The following is an 18,238-nucleotide window of genomic DNA, read 5'->3' on the forward strand; positions in this document are numbered from 1 at the left end:
GTCAGCATATTTAAGCAAATTTTACATGAACACAAACTCCTCAAAACAAGACAGTGGGTCACATTTCAGTGTTTGATCATTTGTATTTCATTTAAATGCTTGTTTTTATTTTTGTGTGCATCTTTCCTGACATATAGCAGGTTGTTGTGTTCCTGACATCTTTGGCTTAGATCTTATGAGTTAAAAGAAAATTAAATAGTTATCACTGAATTTTACACCTTCTTCTACATCTTATATTGGTTGAACATCATATAAACTTATAAACAGTACCAAAAAATGTCAGTTTTCCATGTCTGATAAAGTACATTAAACAGTTAGAAATGAACTTTACTGATCTATTAATGTGAACAGTTTTTTTCCAGATTGTAAAATGACATAAAAGGACATTTTCAGGCTGCTTTTGTGGCAAGAGATGATGAAGCGTGTCTGAAAGGCTGCATGAAGGGTCAAAAATGGGAGTTACTTAGATACAACACTGTAGCATAGAGAGTTAATGTTGCACCCAATAAAAATCAACACAAGGAGGAACAACACTCAAAGTGCAGAGTTTGGTTTCAAAGTCAAATATCTTAACACAGTTAAAGTGACACAAATAAAATAATTTTACTCTTTAAAGGACAGCAGTACCTAAATACCTTTTAAGTCCTTTAAAGGGTCTTTGTGATCATTTTTATTTGCAGGATGTAGGTGATATTTGCCTTTCAAAATATCAAGAAATAAATCAATAATGGCAAGTTAATGTTTAAACAATGTTTAATTGTCTTCATAAACATTTACATGATCACAAAGTTCATGAAGCTGTTATATACATACGATAAGTGAAGCTTGAACTTCTGAAAAGTTATATTGTCTATGGAGTTATTCAAGGAGGAAATGGAGTTTTTCATGTAGACATATGAGTTTTATAATGTCGACTTGGTCTTTTTCTTCAGTTGAGGTGGATCTGAATTGCTTTTTGTAAACAACACATTTAATAGGCTATTGATTCTTGGTAAGAACTCAAAACATCTGCCATCTATCTAATCTCTTCTTTTGCTGCAGGAACGGCGTGCCGGTGCGTCCAGACGGTCGTAACATCCTGATGTCTTCTGACGGCAGCCTGATTCTGAATAATGTGAAGCCTTCAGATGAGGGCACCTACACCTGTAACGCTTACACTGGCATCTACTCTGTGAGCGCCACGGCCGAAGTCAGAGTCACAAAAGACACACAACAAGGTGAGAATAATAATCCTGATGTTTTGGCACAGAACAAAGATTTCATGAGCAGATGGCTTCAGTGATGTTGGAACAAAAAACTTTTTCATACAACACAACATTCTCAGATCTGTACCATGCAGGCAAACACACAGAGTATAAAAAAATGATTGTGCTTTAAGTATCTTGAAGAACATCACACAATGTTCTGTGAACTTATTTTATGAGGCACAAAAAGACTCTAAATGTTTCTGTCTTTCATCTCTGATGTTTCAGGCGTTGACGTACCGCCAGAATGCGTGGACCAGCCCGAGCTTGCCAACTGCGAGCTGATCGTTTACGCCCGACTCTGCTCCAACTCGTACTACTCCAGCTTCTGCTGCGCCAGCTGCACCAGGCACTCGCAGAGGAACGACAGGTTTGGTCGGCTAGGCTGAGGCCGCAGAGGGGTCGAAAACTCTGGGATGTGGGTGGGAGAGGGGGGCGAGAGAGGGGACAGGAGAGGGGAGGGCAGTGTGACAAACGCTGAAGATGTTTCGGAGGACCGCGTTTTAAGAAACCTTCCAACGCTGAGCTTCTGCAGCTGCCGAAATGATGCAAAACGCTCAAATCCGACCAGGTTGTGCAGAATCAGCAAGTCAAGAATGCGACGATAAAGGGACTGATGACTGTAGATGTAGGTGCTGTGAACCAGGAGGTCACAGAGTGTGAACACTTTGTTCAGGGAGCCTGTTGGTACACTGCTGCATTAAACACTGAATATTAAACAGTAAAGGCATGTTTGGAGTTTTGAAGTGGGGTTATAAGAGGTACTTATCCTTAGTTAGTGTATTACCTACAGTAGTTTGTGGTTGACTTGTCTATAGTTTGGAGAAGCAGCAGGAATACCATGTGTAGGAAGAAGGCGTACTTTATTTATCCCTTGAATATTGATTAACAGGGCTGCACACATACAAGTACATATAGTCAGGTTCCCTGAGTAGTTAGATCAAGGGCTCTAAGGCACCTCGGCACCTCTAGACTAAAAAGCAGCAACCCCTCAGTTCCCTGGCCAAGTCCTTATGGACTGAGCTAACGCTGCAGCTTAAACTGAGCAATGTACAGCTGTGGACAGGGTCAGCGGCAAAATGGACTGAAGACGCCTAAAAAAATCAGTATCGCTTTAAGTGTACGCTATATATAGAATATTTTCACCAATTTACCTTGATGTCAGACAGCCTTTTGCGACAGGAAACCATAGTCATATAAGCCAAATGTCACTCTTTCCAATGCCACCAGACTCCACTGAGAACATAAGAGTTGCTGGTCTACAGCTGCCTCACACATAACACAAACAAACTAACCGATCAAGGCAGCGGCAGACCAGCAACTCCCATATTCTTCAAGGTAAAGTTGCTGTTTCTGTCAGCGGCTTTGGAGAGTCATATTTGGCTTATATAACAGAGGTCTGGCAGCAAGGTAAAACAATGAAAATATTCTAAATATACTAGACACTTAAAATGATTGACTAAGCTTGATTTTTTTTAAGTGGCTAAGATTTGTTTTGCTGCAGGACCTGTCCACAGCAGTACATTGCTCAGCTTTCTACACTAGTGTTCCTGCTGCTTCTCCAAACCGATCACCATCTTCTGTAGGTAAATATACACTGACTATGGAGACGTACCTCTTACCCCACTTCAAATACTCTGAACTATCCCTTTAAACAGGCGGCCTAAAATTAACTATACCATGAAAACCTGTCAAGTTTGTTGAATGTGATGAAGCAAAAGTCAAACTTTCTTTGTTGTTCTTCCTCTGCCACGTTTTTAAAATAAGTTATTTACTCACTGGACCTACTGTACACGTTCTCTGTTTTCTAGAGAATTATGATAACTTTATTTTCCGACCAGTAAAAGGATTTAACAGGTAAATCCAGTACATCCTTCACGTGTGAAATGATTCCATCCCTGCTGATTTGTTTTGACCACTGCTTTTATAAAAATCTATATTTTGGCATTTCACTGATAAAGCGCTGTATTTTCTGTTTATTTTATGTAATTATTTGATATTAAAATAATATTTTGATAAAAGCTCCTGGTGGTTTGAATTATTGTGTGAATGACTTGATGTTCCAGTTTGCACCACAAGGGGTCGCTCAACATGACAAATGAAATGTCTCATGCAAATGCTTCATACTGAACATCTGGATGAGTTTTTCTTTGCATTCAGTTGCTCATCTCTGTTAACTCATTATTCCAGAATTATCTCTCACTTTACATGACACTCCTAAATGTATTTAAGTGACTGTTTCCCATTGTATTTAGCAATACAGCTAAATAAAAGAAATAAGTTTGTATATAAAGAAAGAAGAAATAAGGTGAGACAGTATAAGGCAGGTGAAATTTAAATAGAGGATAAACAAAGATGCAAATATAAGAAATAATGTAATATAAGGCAGGTGCACTCTCATTACAGTATAGATCAAACCCTGACAACAACCTGTTCCAACTTCTCTCCTCTGGTTGGCGCTGCAGGACACTGAACGCCAAAATAACCAGACAACAGTTTCTTTCCTCTCGACATCACTATAATGAACAATTATATCTGTCATATAGTGTCTGAAAACAGTCCCTGTGCAATAACCGTCTAACACTAATTAAATTATGTATTTTATAGTAAATATCAGCATCATCACTGCCTGATATAGATCATGCATCTGTATGTAGACATGCATACTGTACATAACCACCTACCTCATGTATGTAAAATAACCTTACATTCATCATTCATTATTTATTACAGAAGTGTCTTTGCACTCTGCACAGTTTTTACTATTTTATTCTTATTACAATATGCAGAAACAATTGGATTATATAATTTTACAGTATAAACAGATTTTCACCTACTTGTCTGCAGTGTTGGAATGAGATGACCTATAGCAAAGCTACACTGAGAAATGAGCTAACTTACACTGTAAATGTGATACAAAATTATAACAAATTATATTGCAAACACCAAAACAAAACAACACAAAACAAAACAAAACAAAAAAGTAAATAAATACCCCACTATTCATGGTAAAGTGGAAGAAATGTCAAAATAAAAACTCATTCCTTTCCTTTTATGGCCTAAATTGTCTGTAGTTTCTGTAGTTAATTACATAAACATAGAAAAAACATAATTTAACCACTTGAATCACTATGGAATTGTGACTGTAGTTGATCTAACAGAACTAAACTTGTAGTTTACAGGCAGTTCATGACTCCAAAGTACTGCTTGCATTTACACAGTAATAGTTATATTTTTATCTTTACCTTTCTTTGTTCACCTTTGAATATCAGTGAAAATAGACATTTTCATGACAACCTTGATTTATACTGGAGGCATCAGGTCATTTTGTTTGGTTGTTGGTCTTTGTTTCAGCTCAGTGCAGCTGTATAACACAAGTACAGAACTACAGAGGGTTCTGAGTTTTGCTTTAATGCTAAATTCACATATGGACATCTCAGATTTATAAGGGGACATTCTCAGGTTGTATATTGTGCACGATTTTACATCCCACAATATGGTTTTGGGAGAAATAATGTGTTCTGTTTTGTACTGCATGTTGTCGTGTTAGCACAGATAGACATGTAATAAACTTTATTTTTTTTCCTGTTTTTATGATTTACGTTTATTTAAGCTTTGGTACAAATACTGCTGTCTGTCTGAGAGTTTTAAACAACCACAGCTGAGTTTTAAGAGTGTAATAAATTCTGTTTTTTTTTTTTTTTTTTTTTTTATTTCTGAACAGAGATGATAAATGAATCTAAAGATGAGGATTTGCAGTAGGAGACATAATTATCTAGCTCACAGATGTCAAACATGTCATGTTTCTGTTGCCGTCTCACAGATGTTGTTTCCTGTTTATGTGACTCCAGTGAGCTCAAACATGTGTTTTAAGGGAAAAAAAAGAAAAAAAAAGAAAAAGTAGACAATGTTTTTCCCTCTGAGGTCTCAAAACATAAATCCTGGACAATATTTTGCACATTTCTGCACAAACTGTGCAGGTGTTTCATTTGAATAACGGTTGTCATATTGCACATATTGTCATCATGTCGTTTTTATATTTTTTTCATGTGTTATTGTCAGTTTTCTTTTCATGCTTCTTGAGTGTCAGGACTTGCTTTCATTCATATTTATGTTTTTCTTGTACTATGTTTATGTTATGTACAAATATAGCAAAGCAAATTCACTGAATTTGAAAACCTAAAACTTAATTCTGATTCAGATTTTGATGAGCAGTGGTGCAAAGTTACTAAGTACATTTACTAAAGTGCTTAAGTACAATTTTCAATTTCTGCTACTTTATATTTCTACAGTTTAGAGGAAAATGTACTTTTCACTGCATCACAATAATTTGATAACGTTACTTTGGAGATTTAGATTTAGAATACAAAATATAATAAGCAAATTGTATTATTTATGTAGTATTTCTATACTGTGGTATGACTAAATTTATTTAAGTAAAAGATCTGGATACTGATTCCACCACTATTGATGAGGGACTGTTTAGACAGAAGCATTTAATAAATTAAGTTATCCTCTATAATATATAGTAGATAGTGATTCACATGAAAATGATGGGACTACAAGTGAACATAATCCTTCTGCAGTCTCTTTAAAAAAAAATCTGTTGATAGTTTTCTGAAGTTTATGCAATAATGTTTTAATCTCTACTGCAACTAAAGTTACCATTCTCATCCATACCTTAAAAAAATAAAATAAAATAAGATGCAGCTGTTGTACCAGATATAACCCACACTCATGTTCAGCGTGTAGCTTCAGTTGACACAGAAAAGTTTTCCCAGCTGTTTGCTCAGAGATGTGCAGTGTGTGTGTGTGTGTGTGTGTGGGCAGGTGTGAGCCGGAGGTTGCGGTGAAGTGGAAGCTCATTTCTCAGCACAGAGAGCCGCTCTGCAGGCTGCACTGTGACCACATCCTCTCCTCTGCTGTCGCTCTCTACGCCTCTGCAGGAGGTTTGTCTCCTCGCCAAAAACAGCTTTGACCTTCTTCTCTACACGGATGACAGCCATGATTTCCTGTTAGAGTCACACATTTACTCTGACATTTACTTTCCTCCTGACAGTATTTGAACTAAAGAGAGTTTTCCTCGTAAAGAAAATGTAAAATGTAATAATCTGTTTTCATTTGAGCTAAATGGTAAAGATAGATATGACTTGAATAAACACACTTTAATAAGGTCAAATGAGTTCTTAAAATGAACATTCAGATACAGATTAATCAATGGAATTTAACTGATCAGTCAAATGTCACTGGAGAAACTTTAGTCACCTCTCGTTTTGCTCACTGGAAAAACTTGTTAAGACCCAAATGAAGCCTTTCGTGAAGTTTTCCTGAAATGAGATGTTTCAAGATAACTGTGTGTAGGTGAAAAATAGTTTCTTTCTCAGAAAACAGGCAGATAAGCGAGCAACTAAAAATACCCCATGAGATGAGATAAGTGAGAAACGGGGAGTTGGCAACAATTTAGAGCAACTGATTTTTTTTTTCTGTCAAGCATTATGAAGTGACGAACATGACTGACAAGATCCTCTGAAATACTTTTATTAAGCAAACAAGCAATTCACAAACCACAAACACAAAATAATGTTTATAAGTACTAAGAATGTGATGCCAAAGAAGCTTTAAGATTTTAACAAGATCGTCTAATTTAACAATGTCCCTTCTATTCAGAACACAAATCGATATACAGCAAATAAAATACATTTGATGGAACCTCTAATGAAGTAAAGATATGCAAAGGCAAGATCATATAATTGTGTAACAAATACAAATGCACTGCAGCGTACAAAGTTATGGATATATGATGCCAAAGTTTTAAACGTTTATTTACAGTCACCAACGCTACTGATCTCCTACAACTCATCTGTTCAGGCCTCAGCTCAGCTGTCAGTTATTCTGCTTTCCAGTTGAACCCTGCAACAGACAGAAAAAAAAAACACAATTAAGATAAGTGATCCCACACTGCAGAAATTCACTCGTTACAGCAGCTCAAGAGTCAAAAGTAGAGCGAGTGAGTGCTAAATAAAAACAGGTTTTATGATTTAAAAACATCTTCATAAAGGATTGCAGTTGAAAGCACTGTCACAGAGGAGTAAATGTTGATTACTGTGTGTTGTACTTATAAATAAGATAAATGAAAATGAAGCAAAAAATCCAAACAAAATAGAAATTGTATAAAAAGTTACATATAAGTCATATACACTACATACGTCTTTCATTTCATAATTGCATACATAATGGTAATAGCAACATAAAAATATTTTCCTGTAAAACTGTGCAGTGTACGAGCAGGATAACTGCACCATATAAATATAAATGCAGTGGATTTTCTTTATAAGGATATATATATATATATAAAGACAGGTAGGGCTAATGTACAGTGAGCAGGTCAAGGTGATGCAAGCAGAGGAGTTTTTTTTAATCACCCTGAAGGGGATTATTTTGCGATAATGACCGCTTCACTGTACATTTCACCACTTATTACATATATATCATATTGAATGTATAGTATGGCATCTGCATGTATTATAAAATGATTTCTGTTGATTCTGACTGGTCAATTATTGGCTTCTTAAGTCGGTTATTTCTGAATAACGGACCATTACTATGACAACCAGACCATTCCTATGGATGCAGTTGTGATCACAGACTCTGAAGGAGCAATAAAATTTTAAAAGTTTTAAAGTTTTAAAAGTTTTTTTTTTTTTTTAAATAAGTAACTATGCAAACCTGAAGCTTCCACACCAAAAACATCACAAAGGCTCCATAGAGGCAGCTCTTGGCGATGAAAACACTGTAGCACAGTTTGGCCGACTGTGATATCGTCAGAAATTTCTCTGCAAAAAATTCAAACATTCAGATGAGTGACACTGATTCAAAGAAGACACATCTGGTGCACTTTGTGGAGAGTGTTCATTTTATACATACTGTATACACATGTGAATACAATAATGAGTGTATTTTTTTTTGTTCAGATACACAGGACATTGTTTGTTTGTGTGATGATAACCAGGGTAGAATTGATGCATTGACGTGTACAGAACCACATATTTACCTCTTGTCATGACATCTCCTGTGTCTGGAGCTGAGAAATTGATAGAGAGGACAGATTAGCACATTGCATGGATATTCAATAGTGAAAAGATCAGTTTAAGTCATTTATGAGCTCTAAAGAAACATACGTTTTACACCCTCAACTGAAGCTGAATAAATTTCCTGAGTATCATTGGGGCGGATGAAGCTGACGATGCACTTGAATTCTTTGCCAGGTGTGAACCAATCTTGGGCAGGGACCCTCAACCTGCTGGTGATATTGTATAGCTCTGAAGTTTCATTCTGCTGGGCAAAGTTGTCCGTCGCCACGCCATCAGAGACATTCTTCCCGTCGACCTGCCAGTATAAACTGACATGGTCTGGGTAGAAATCCTTGGCCACACAAACCAAGGTCTTCTTCTTCTTCTGAGGGTCTTTTTTGTTTCGGCACTCCTTTTCTGAAGGTGGAAGGACTTTCACCGTTGGTTCGGCGACTTCTCTTCCTGCAAGGACAAAAGCCATAAATAACTAAATTAAATCTGCATCACTATGAAAATAGTGAAACTATTTGTTTTAACTTTAATAAATAGTCTCTGGGCTAAAATTTTAAGTTGACCGCAGCTGCTCCTGTTGGAGTTTCAACAACAAATTCCTGTATGTTTTTTTTTTTTTTTTTTTTTTTTTTTTACAGTGTAATAAAATGTAAATGTGACACCTTTAAACCAGAATGCAGACGTGAACATCAGGGTACAGAAAGACAAAGGAGAACATTTTCACACTGAACATTAGACAACAAATAAAAAATGACCATTACAGTTCGCAGAGCTCACACTGACAGTCATTCAACTTCAATTTCTTCAGATAAATAATCAGTTTTTATCACAGTGATCTTACCAAGAACTGTTAGCCTGGTTCCATCTCCAAAAACAGGAGAATAAGAGGCTGAGCACACTGCTGTCTCGCATGTAAGAAACTGACAAAGATCTACAACCTAACTTACTTTTGCTCCAACATTTTACTGCAGTTTTTCACAGGCTACTACATATAAAGTACAATCACCATATCACCATTAATGCAGTTTAAAAAGACTTTCTGTTCTTCTAGATGCAAGAAAGGACATTTTCTCGGCTGTTTAGGGACTGAGAAGACTTTGGCTATCATAAATATTTTAATTACATGATTTTTACACCTTAAAATAATGTTTTCAGTCTGAAACATACACGAAACACAGCCTTTTTTTGCCAAAGAACTGAGGATTTATCTCAGTCCATACATTTTACCTTTTCTTTCACAGTTCTGACTGCAAACAGGACGTTTAAACATTTTCTTTACAAGCCTGAACTTGTTAAGAAAACTGAACAACATTTTTCAGATTTATGTTAAAAGAAGGTCATGATACAAACATTAATGTGCATGAATTTTGGAATTTTCTTACCCAGCACTGTCAGTTTGGTGCCGCTGCCAAAGTAAGCAGGGTCGAGGTTGTTCACACTGATAAAGTCTACAGAAAAAACTACTCAAACTTTCAGCACTGAAAGCTTAAACTGCCTTTGTGCTCTGTTTTGAAAACACATTTCTGGTTCATAGTCTTACCAAATTAGATTAGTTGCTAATAACAGTTAACTTCTAATTTAAGAATAATTAAGGTGCATGAGGTTAAAGACAACCCTCAAATCCAAACTGATTGTTTTTTGAACTCTGAAAGTTTTTACAGCTTGAAAATAATGCATTAAGTTTGGTACTGAGACAAAACTTTTCCATGGAAAGGATCTGTCTCAATTCATACATTTTACAATTTTGTTTTGCAGCATTTTGGACTTCAAATTTGGACTTTTTTTTTTACAAGACTAAACTTACTGAGAAAACTGAACAATATTTCTCAGATAGGTAACAATTAGTCACCAGATTTAAGAGAGCAATTAAATGATTTTTATAATTTTCTTACCTAACACCGTCAGTTTGGTGCCGCTACCAAATTCAGCAGGGTAGTTGTTCACACTGATCAAGGCTGCAGAAAAAACTACTCAACCTTTCAGCAGAGTAAGTTTGTGCTCTTTTTTCAATAACGTAAAAAGCTTATGTTTGCCAAAATGTACACATATTACAAATTGTGCCAAATTAAAATAAACAACCCTCAACAACTCTATAAACTGATTATTTGCTGACATCCTCTGAGTGCCAATTTTTGCAGCTTGAAATTAATGATTGAGAACAAACACAGCCTTTTTTCCCCCATCAAACAAATAGATTTATCTGAATTAACAAATTTTACATTTTATTTTGCAGCTTTGACTGCAGATCTACACAGAAACACAATGCAGCTCTGTGCTGATGACTGAAGAGGACTGTAAAAACAGCAATTTTTACACCCTTAAACTTACCTCAGCAATAATCCTCACATTTAGGCTTATAGACGCTCTCAAGACAAACATTAATATGTATGATTTTTGGAATTTTCTTACCCAGCACTGTCAGTTTGGTGCCTTTGCCAAAGTAAGCAGGGTTGTAGCCGTTCACACTGATCAATGCTACAGAAAAAACTACTCAACCTTTCAGAGCTGAAAGCTGAAAACTGTCTTTGTGCTCATTTTTCAGTAATATAAACACATTTATATATTACATTTATATAATATTCATGCCAAAATAGAGTTGCATCAGTTTCTCAGCACTAAACTTATTTTATGATATCCTCTGAATGCTTATTTTTACAGCTTGATTATTGTCAAATTTAAGTTAAAATTAGTCACAAGACAAACATAAATACGTGTGATTTTTTATGGTTTTCTTACCCAGCACTGTCAGTCTGGTGCCGCTGCCAAAGTAAGCAGGGTCGTACTGGTTCACACTGATCAAGTCTACAGAAAAAACTACTCAACCTATTCTTCACTGAAAGCTTAAACTTCATGCTCTTTTTTTTGAAAACATGCACACATTTATATTACATTTAAATAATATGCAAACCAAATTAGATTTGTTGCGATTAACAGCATTAAACTTTTGGTTTAAGGTCAGATTGAGAGCATGAAATTAAAAAACAACCCTCAACTCTAACCTGGTCATTTTAGGACATTCATTTTTTACAGTTTAAAGATAATGCACTGAGCCGGCACCAGACTTTTTGCCACAGAACAAAGACATTTATGTCAGTTCATAGGTTTTTTACAACCCTAAACTCAACTCGACAGTGATTCACAAGAAACATTAATATGTATGATTTTCATAGTTTTCTTACCGAGCACCGTCAGTTTGGTGCCGCTTCCAAAGTAAGCAGGGTCGTAGTTGGTCACAGTGATCAAGGCTACAGAAAAAACTACTCAACCTTTCAGCACTGAAAACATAAACTGTCTTTGTGCTCTGTTTTAGATAACCTAAACACATGCACACTTACAACAATGTAATAACGATACACATTCATTTCAAATTAGATTCCTTACTCCTTAGATTTTAATTATCTTACCTAAAACAGTGAGTTTAGTTCCAGCTCCAAAGTAAGCTTCAGACTGTGAACTCACAGTGTTTCACCGAGCTGATAAGAACTCGAGTGAGAGTAAGAATCTGGGCCAACAGCCAGATGTCTCATTGCTGCAGTACTTTTTACTGGAGGGAAAGCTTGATTTTTAAAGCACAAACTTCCACCATAATCTATCTTTCACTATTTATACAGAGAATATTATGTTTATAGCATCAAATTAATGGTCTAAATTCTATTATGTATTTTTTTTCTACGTCACATATTGCAAATAACCTGTGGATTACACTGTGAGAGAGTTTTCTTTGTGCAGGTTTTCTTACCTAAAACAGTGAGTTTAGTTCCAGCTCCAAAGTAAGCCTCTCTGTTGGAGCACAGAGACTTTCTACTGTAACAAAAACCTCTTCCCACTGCCTCTCTTTATCTGTGACACCTTGAAATTATTCCAATTTTGACACTCTTACATGTAAAGATTCTAACTTTTAGTTTACAAAACAGTCAGATCCTCCTAGACTTATTTTCATCATCTACACATGTACTCATGTTTTTCTTTGGTCATTATTTTATGAATATTTATTCTATGAATAGGTAAAACACAGGTGTTGAGGAATCGTTTGAGCTTTGAAGTATAAAAACATCTCTACAAAATCATTACTTAATATATTTAATGAACTTTCTTACCTAAAACTGTTAACTTTGTTCCTCCACCAAAGTGAGCCTCTGAGCCAAAACCAGTCACAGTGCAGCTGATCAGTGCTCAAAACAGACCAACATGCTGATTTTACTTTGCCTCTTTAGTTTTTAGTTATATAATAAATGCAATTGTCCTTTAAATTGACCAAAAACAGTCTGTTTGCACAAGTTAAATACAAAACAAATCTCTCAATTACCAGCTATGCTTTATACCAGCAACAGTCAGATTTGTACCTTGTGTTTAACCTCAAGAACAGAAACCTCTGAGCTAAACTTAAGTGCAGTATGTTTCTTAATTAAAAAAATTAAAGCAGACACAATGCTTTTAAAATTTCTTACCTAAAACTGTTAACTTTGTTCCTCCACCAAAGTAAGCCTCTGCACCACCACCAGAGTCACAGTGCAGCTGATCAGTGCTCAAAACAGCCCAACATGCTGCTTTTACTTTGATTCTTTACTTTCTAGTCATATAATAAATGCAATTTTCCTTTAAGATCGGCAAATACAGTCTGTTAGCACAGGTTATATGTAAAACAAACCATTCAATTACCAGCTAGGCTTTACACCAACAACAGTCAGATATGTCTTGTGTTTAAGATGAAGAACAGAAACCTCTGAGCTAAACTTAAGTGCAGTATGTTTCTTAATTTAACAAACAAAACAGTGACAATACTTTTAAAAAATTGTTTGATTTCTTACCTAAAACAGTTAACTTTGTTCCTCCACCAAAATAAGCCTCTGAACCAACACCAGAGTCACAGTGCAGCTGATCAGTGCTCAAAACAGACCAACATGATGCTTTTACTTTGCTCCTTTACTTTCTAGTTATATAATAAATACAATTTTCCTTTAAGATCAACAACTGCAGCTTGTTCTAACAAGTTATATGCAAAACATATGCCTGTTATATGCCTTTCAATTACCACTCTACATATACTACCTACCCTAGTTTTAGGTTAACATACTTGTAACAGTCAGTTTGGTGGTTTGGCTGAAATACTAAGCTTAAGAGCAAAAAAACTCCTAAATTTAAACTGGACTTTAGTGCAATATATTTCTTAAATCAACAGTCAAAGTACAATTTTTCTGATTTCTGACCTAAAACTCTGTTTTGTTTTTTGATTTTTTTTCACATGCAGTACAACACTGCTTCTCTCAGTGACCAACCTGTCAGGTTTTTATATGATTTTCTTATCACACAGCTGAAGAAATTTTGACATCTTACTTACCAAGAACGGTCAGTTTTGTTCCCTGGCCGAAATAAGCTTCGTCCTGACACAGTGTTCAAGCTTGAGAGCAAAAAATCACTGAGCAGAGCTTCAACTTTGAGTCTGACTGCAATGAGTTTGTTTAAGAACTACTCCAGTTTACAAGACTTTTACATTTCTTTCTGACTTCATATCACAGACTTTATCATAGACTGTATATAAGACAGGAAACATATTTTTCTTACCTAAAACTGTTAACTTTGTTCCTCCACCGAAGAAAGCTTCAAAGCCACCACTGACACAGTGCACCTGATCAGTGCTCAAAACAGCCCAACATGCTGCTTTACTTTACTTCTTTACTTTTAGTTTAGTTGGTAAGTAAGTTATTTGCAATACAAACGTCTCAATTAACTGTTTTATGTTAACATACAGAGAACAGTCAGTTTTATGCTTTTGGCTGAGATGTTAAAGCTCTGAGCTCAACCTAAACTGGATTTGAATGCAGTAAGTTTCTTACATAAACACTCCAATTAAAGTGCATTTTGTAATTTGTTTGATTTCTTACCTAAAACTGTTAACTTTGTTCCTCCACCGAAGTAAGCAACTGAAGCAGAACCAGAGTCACAGTGAACCTGATCAGTGCTCAAAACTTTCCAACGTGTTGCTTTACTTTACTTCTTTACTTTTAGTTTTGTAATAAATGCAACTCTCTTTTAAAAAGCAACAACTACAGTCTGTGTTTACAAGTTATATGAAATAAAAACCTCTCAGTTATCTTGTTAAGCTTTATGGCAAGTTAACAACAACAGCCAGTGTTTTTTCCTTCCCTTAAATATTAAGCCTAAGAACAAAAACCTCTGAGCTGAACCTAAATTGGACTTGTAATATGTTCATTATTGTAACACGCCAATTGCACTGCTTTTTTTCATTTGTTTGATTTCTTACCTAAAACAGTTAACTTTGTTCCTCCACCGAAGAAAGCTTCATTACCAGCATTGTCACAGTGAACCTGATCAGTGCTCAAAACTGTCCAACATGCTGCTTTTACTTTGCTTCTTTACAATCTAGTTTTGGAATAAACATAAACTTTACTTTTAAAAAAAAGATAGCCCGTTTGGTTTCAAGTTATATGCAATACAAACCTCTTAACTTCATCATTACACAACATGATATTAACTTACTTACTAACAGACCATTTTTAAGCTTAAGAGCAAAATCCTCTGAGCTAAACCTAAACTGAACTTGAGGTCAGTAAGTTTCTTAATTAAACAAACACTCAAATGACTTTTTTATTGTTTGATTTCTTACCTAAAACTGTTAACTTTGTTCCTCCACCAAAGTGAGCCTCTGAGCCAAAACTACTGTCACAGTGCAGCTGATCAGTGCTCAAAACAGACCAACATGCTGATTTTTCTTTGCTTCTTTATTTTCTAATTTTGTGATAAATGGAAACTTTTCTATAAAACCAACTGCAGTCTGTTCTAACAAGTTTTATGCAATACAAGCCTTTTGATTACCAACCTATTAAGCTTTAGGTTAACATTTAATATCTGTCAATTTGGTGCCTTGGCCAGAATACAAAGTTTAACCAACCTGTCAGGCTTCTGTATGATTTTCTTATCACACAGCTGAAGAAATTTTGACATCTTACTTACCAAGAACAGTCAGTTTTGTTCCCTGGCCGAAATAAGCTTCGTACTGACACAGTGTTCAAGCTTGAGAGCAAAAAGTCACTGAGCAGAGCTTCAACTTTGAGTCTGACTACAATGAGTTTGTTTAAGAACTACTCCAGTTTACAAGACTTTTACATTTCTTTCTGACTTCATATCACAGACTTTATCATAGACTGTATATAAGACAGGAAACATATTTTTCTTACCTAAAACTGTTAACTTTGTTCCTCCACCAAAAAAGGCTTCTCTGCCATCAGTGGCACAGTGCAGCTGATCAGTGCTTAAAACATGCTGCTTTAGATTTATTTTTTTTAATAAATACAAGTTTCCTCCTACAACTACAGCCTGTTTTTAAGTTATTCGCAATACAAATCTCTCAATTAACTGTTTTATGTTGACATACAGAGAACAGTCAGTTTTATGCTTTTGGCTGAGATGTTAAACCTCTGAGCTCAACCTAAACTGGACTTGAATGTAGTGATTTTCTTACATAAACGCTCAAATTAAAATGCATTTTGTAATTTGTTTGATTTCTTACCTAAAACAGTTAACTTTGTTCCTCCACCGAAGTAAGCTTCCTTTCCACCAGAGTCACAGTGAACCTGATCAGTGCTCAAAACTGTCCAACATGCTGCTTTACTTTACTTCTTTACTTTTAGTTTTGAAATAGACAACAACTTTCCTTTAAGTTAAATTCAATACAAACCTCTCCATTAACTTTGAGGCTTTATGTTAACAGAGAACAGTCAGTTTTGTGCCTTGGCTGGAATAGGCTTCATACTGACACAGAGTTTAAGCTTCAGAACAAAATTAATCTGGACTTACGAGCAGTAAATTACAATACTTAAAAAAAAAAAAAATCTTACCTAAAACAGTTAATTTTGTTCCTCCACCAAAGACAGGTTCATTAACACCAGTGTCACAGTGAACCTGATCAGTGCTCAAAACTTTCCAACGTGCTCCTTTACTTTACTTCTTTACTTTTAGTTTTGTAATAAATGCAACTCTCTTTTAAAAAGCAACAACTACAGTCTGTTTTTACAAGTTATATGAAATACAAACCTCTCAATTACCCTGTTACGCTTTATGTTATGTTACTGAGAACAGTAAACTGAAACAGTTTTTTTGTTTGCCTTGGCTAAGTTTAGGAACAAAGACCTCTGACCTAAACCTGAACTGGACTCGAGGACAGTAAGTTTCTTAATTAAATCAACACTCAAATGAGACTTTATCAACATTGTTTGATTTCTTACCTAAAACAGTTAACTTTGTTCCTCCACCAAAGTAAGCTTCTCGCTCACCAGTCACAGTGAACCTGATCAGTGCTCAAAACAGCTCAACATGCTGCTTTACTTTGCTTCTTTACAATTTGTTTTGGAATTAACATAAACTTTACTTTAAAAAAAACCACACCCTTTTTCTTACAAGTTATACGCACATGTTTTTTTTTTTAGAAAAAACTGTTTGATTTCTTACCTAAAACAGTTAACTTTGTTCCTCCACCACAGACAGGTTCATAACCAGCACCAGAGTCACAGTGCAGCTGATCAGTGCTCAAAACAGACCAACATGCTGCTTTTTCTTCGCTTCTTTACTTTCTAGTTTTGTAATTAATGTGGCTTTCTTTTAAAACCAGCAACTACAATCTGTCTTCTGCAACACAAACCTCAGAATCAGTTACCATCCTGGTCATCTTCTCTTAACTTACTGAGAGCAGTCTTTGCTTTGGCCAAAATATTAAGCTTAGGAACAAAAACCTATGAGCTAAACTTAAACTAGACTGAAGTGCAGTACATGTCTGAATTAAATAAAAACTCCAATCACAACGCATTTTAAATTTTGTTTGATTTCTTACCTAAAACAGTTAACTTTGTTCCTCCACCGAAGTAGGCTTCATTAGCACCACCACCAGAGTCACAGTGCAGCTGATCAGTGCTCAAAACAGACCAACATGCTGCTTTTAATTTCCTTCTTTACATTTAATTTTGGAATGAACATAAACTTAACTTTCAAAACAACAACTACAGCCTCATTTCATTGCAACACAAACCTCTTGGTTTCCCTGTAAACCTTTATGTTAACTTGGCCGAAACTTAAAAACCTAAATTTAAGCTGGACTTAAATGCAATACATTTCTTGAATTAACAGTCAAATTATAATGCTTGATTTCTTACCTAAAACAGTTAACTTTGTTCCTCCACCAAAGAAAGCTTCATAAGATCCAGAGTCACAGTGCAGCTGATCAGTGCTCAAAACAGACCAACACGCTGCTTTACTCTACCCTGTTAAGCTTTATGTTTATTACTAAGAACAGTCAGTTTTAAGCTTAAGAACAAAACCCTTTGAGCTGCATCTAAACTGTGCTCCAGTGCAGTAAGTTTGTTGTAGAAAAGCTCCAATTAAAATGCATTTTTTCATTTGTTTGATTTCTTACCTAAAACTGTTAACTTTGTTCCTCCACCGAAGTAAGCCTCTGCTAGACCACCAGAGTCACAGTGCAGCTGATCAGTGCTCAAAACAGACCAACATGCTGCTTTTACTTTGCTTCTGTATTTCTAATTATATAATAAATGTGACTTTCCTTTAAGACCAACAATTAGAGCCTATTTTTTATATGTTGTATGCAATAAAAACCTTTCAGTTACCACCTAGGCTTTACTTTAACTTGGAGAGAAAAGTCAGTTTTGTGCCTTGACCGAAACTTTAAACCTCTGAGCTAAACTGGACTTCAGTGCAGTAGGTTTCTTAAATAAAACACTCAGCTTACAGTGAATTTTGTCATTTGCTCAGTTTCTTACCTAAAACTGTTAACTTTGTTCCTCCACCGAAGAAAGCTTCATAACCAGAGTCACAGTGCACCTGATCAGTGCTCAAAACAGACCAACATGCTGCTTTTTCTTTGCTTCTTTGCTATCGAATAAA

The 18,238-nt window shown here is 35.5% G+C and overlaps 1 protein-coding gene and 1 gene segment (V, D, J or C); one reads left to right on the forward strand and one right to left on the reverse strand.

Annotated features, from left to right (window-relative positions):
• Positions 1-3,259, forward strand: part of paplna (papilin a, proteoglycan-like sulfated glycoprotein) — a 33,464-nt gene extending 30,205 nt beyond the window's left edge. The window contains exons 26-27 of the mRNA XM_084742516.1: positions 1,042-1,217; positions 1,473-3,259. Coding sequence (XP_084598642.1) covers positions 1,042-1,217; positions 1,473-1,633 — 337 coding nt within the window. The 3' untranslated portion in view covers positions 1,634-3,259. The remainder of the gene's footprint in view (positions 1-1,041; positions 1,218-1,472) is intronic.
• Positions 3,260-7,649: 4,390 nt separating this feature from the next.
• Positions 7,650-18,238, reverse strand: part of LOC146311109 (T-cell receptor beta-2 chain C region-like) — a 93,946-nt gene continuing 83,357 nt past the window's right edge. Inside the window, 4 exon segments of the C gene segment in view lie at positions 7,650-8,077; positions 8,296-8,325; positions 8,432-8,776; positions 12,066-12,106. Coding sequence covers positions 7,929-8,077; positions 8,296-8,325; positions 8,432-8,776; positions 12,066-12,106 — 565 coding nt within the window.

The sequence above is a fragment of the Lutjanus erythropterus genome, chromosome 18 (genome assembly GCF_056507025.1).
Source record: "Lutjanus erythropterus isolate fLutEry1 chromosome 18, fLutEry1.hap2, whole genome shotgun sequence".
NCBI classification, from domain to species: Eukaryota; Metazoa; Chordata; class Actinopteri; order Lutjaniformes; family Lutjanidae; genus Lutjanus; species Lutjanus erythropterus.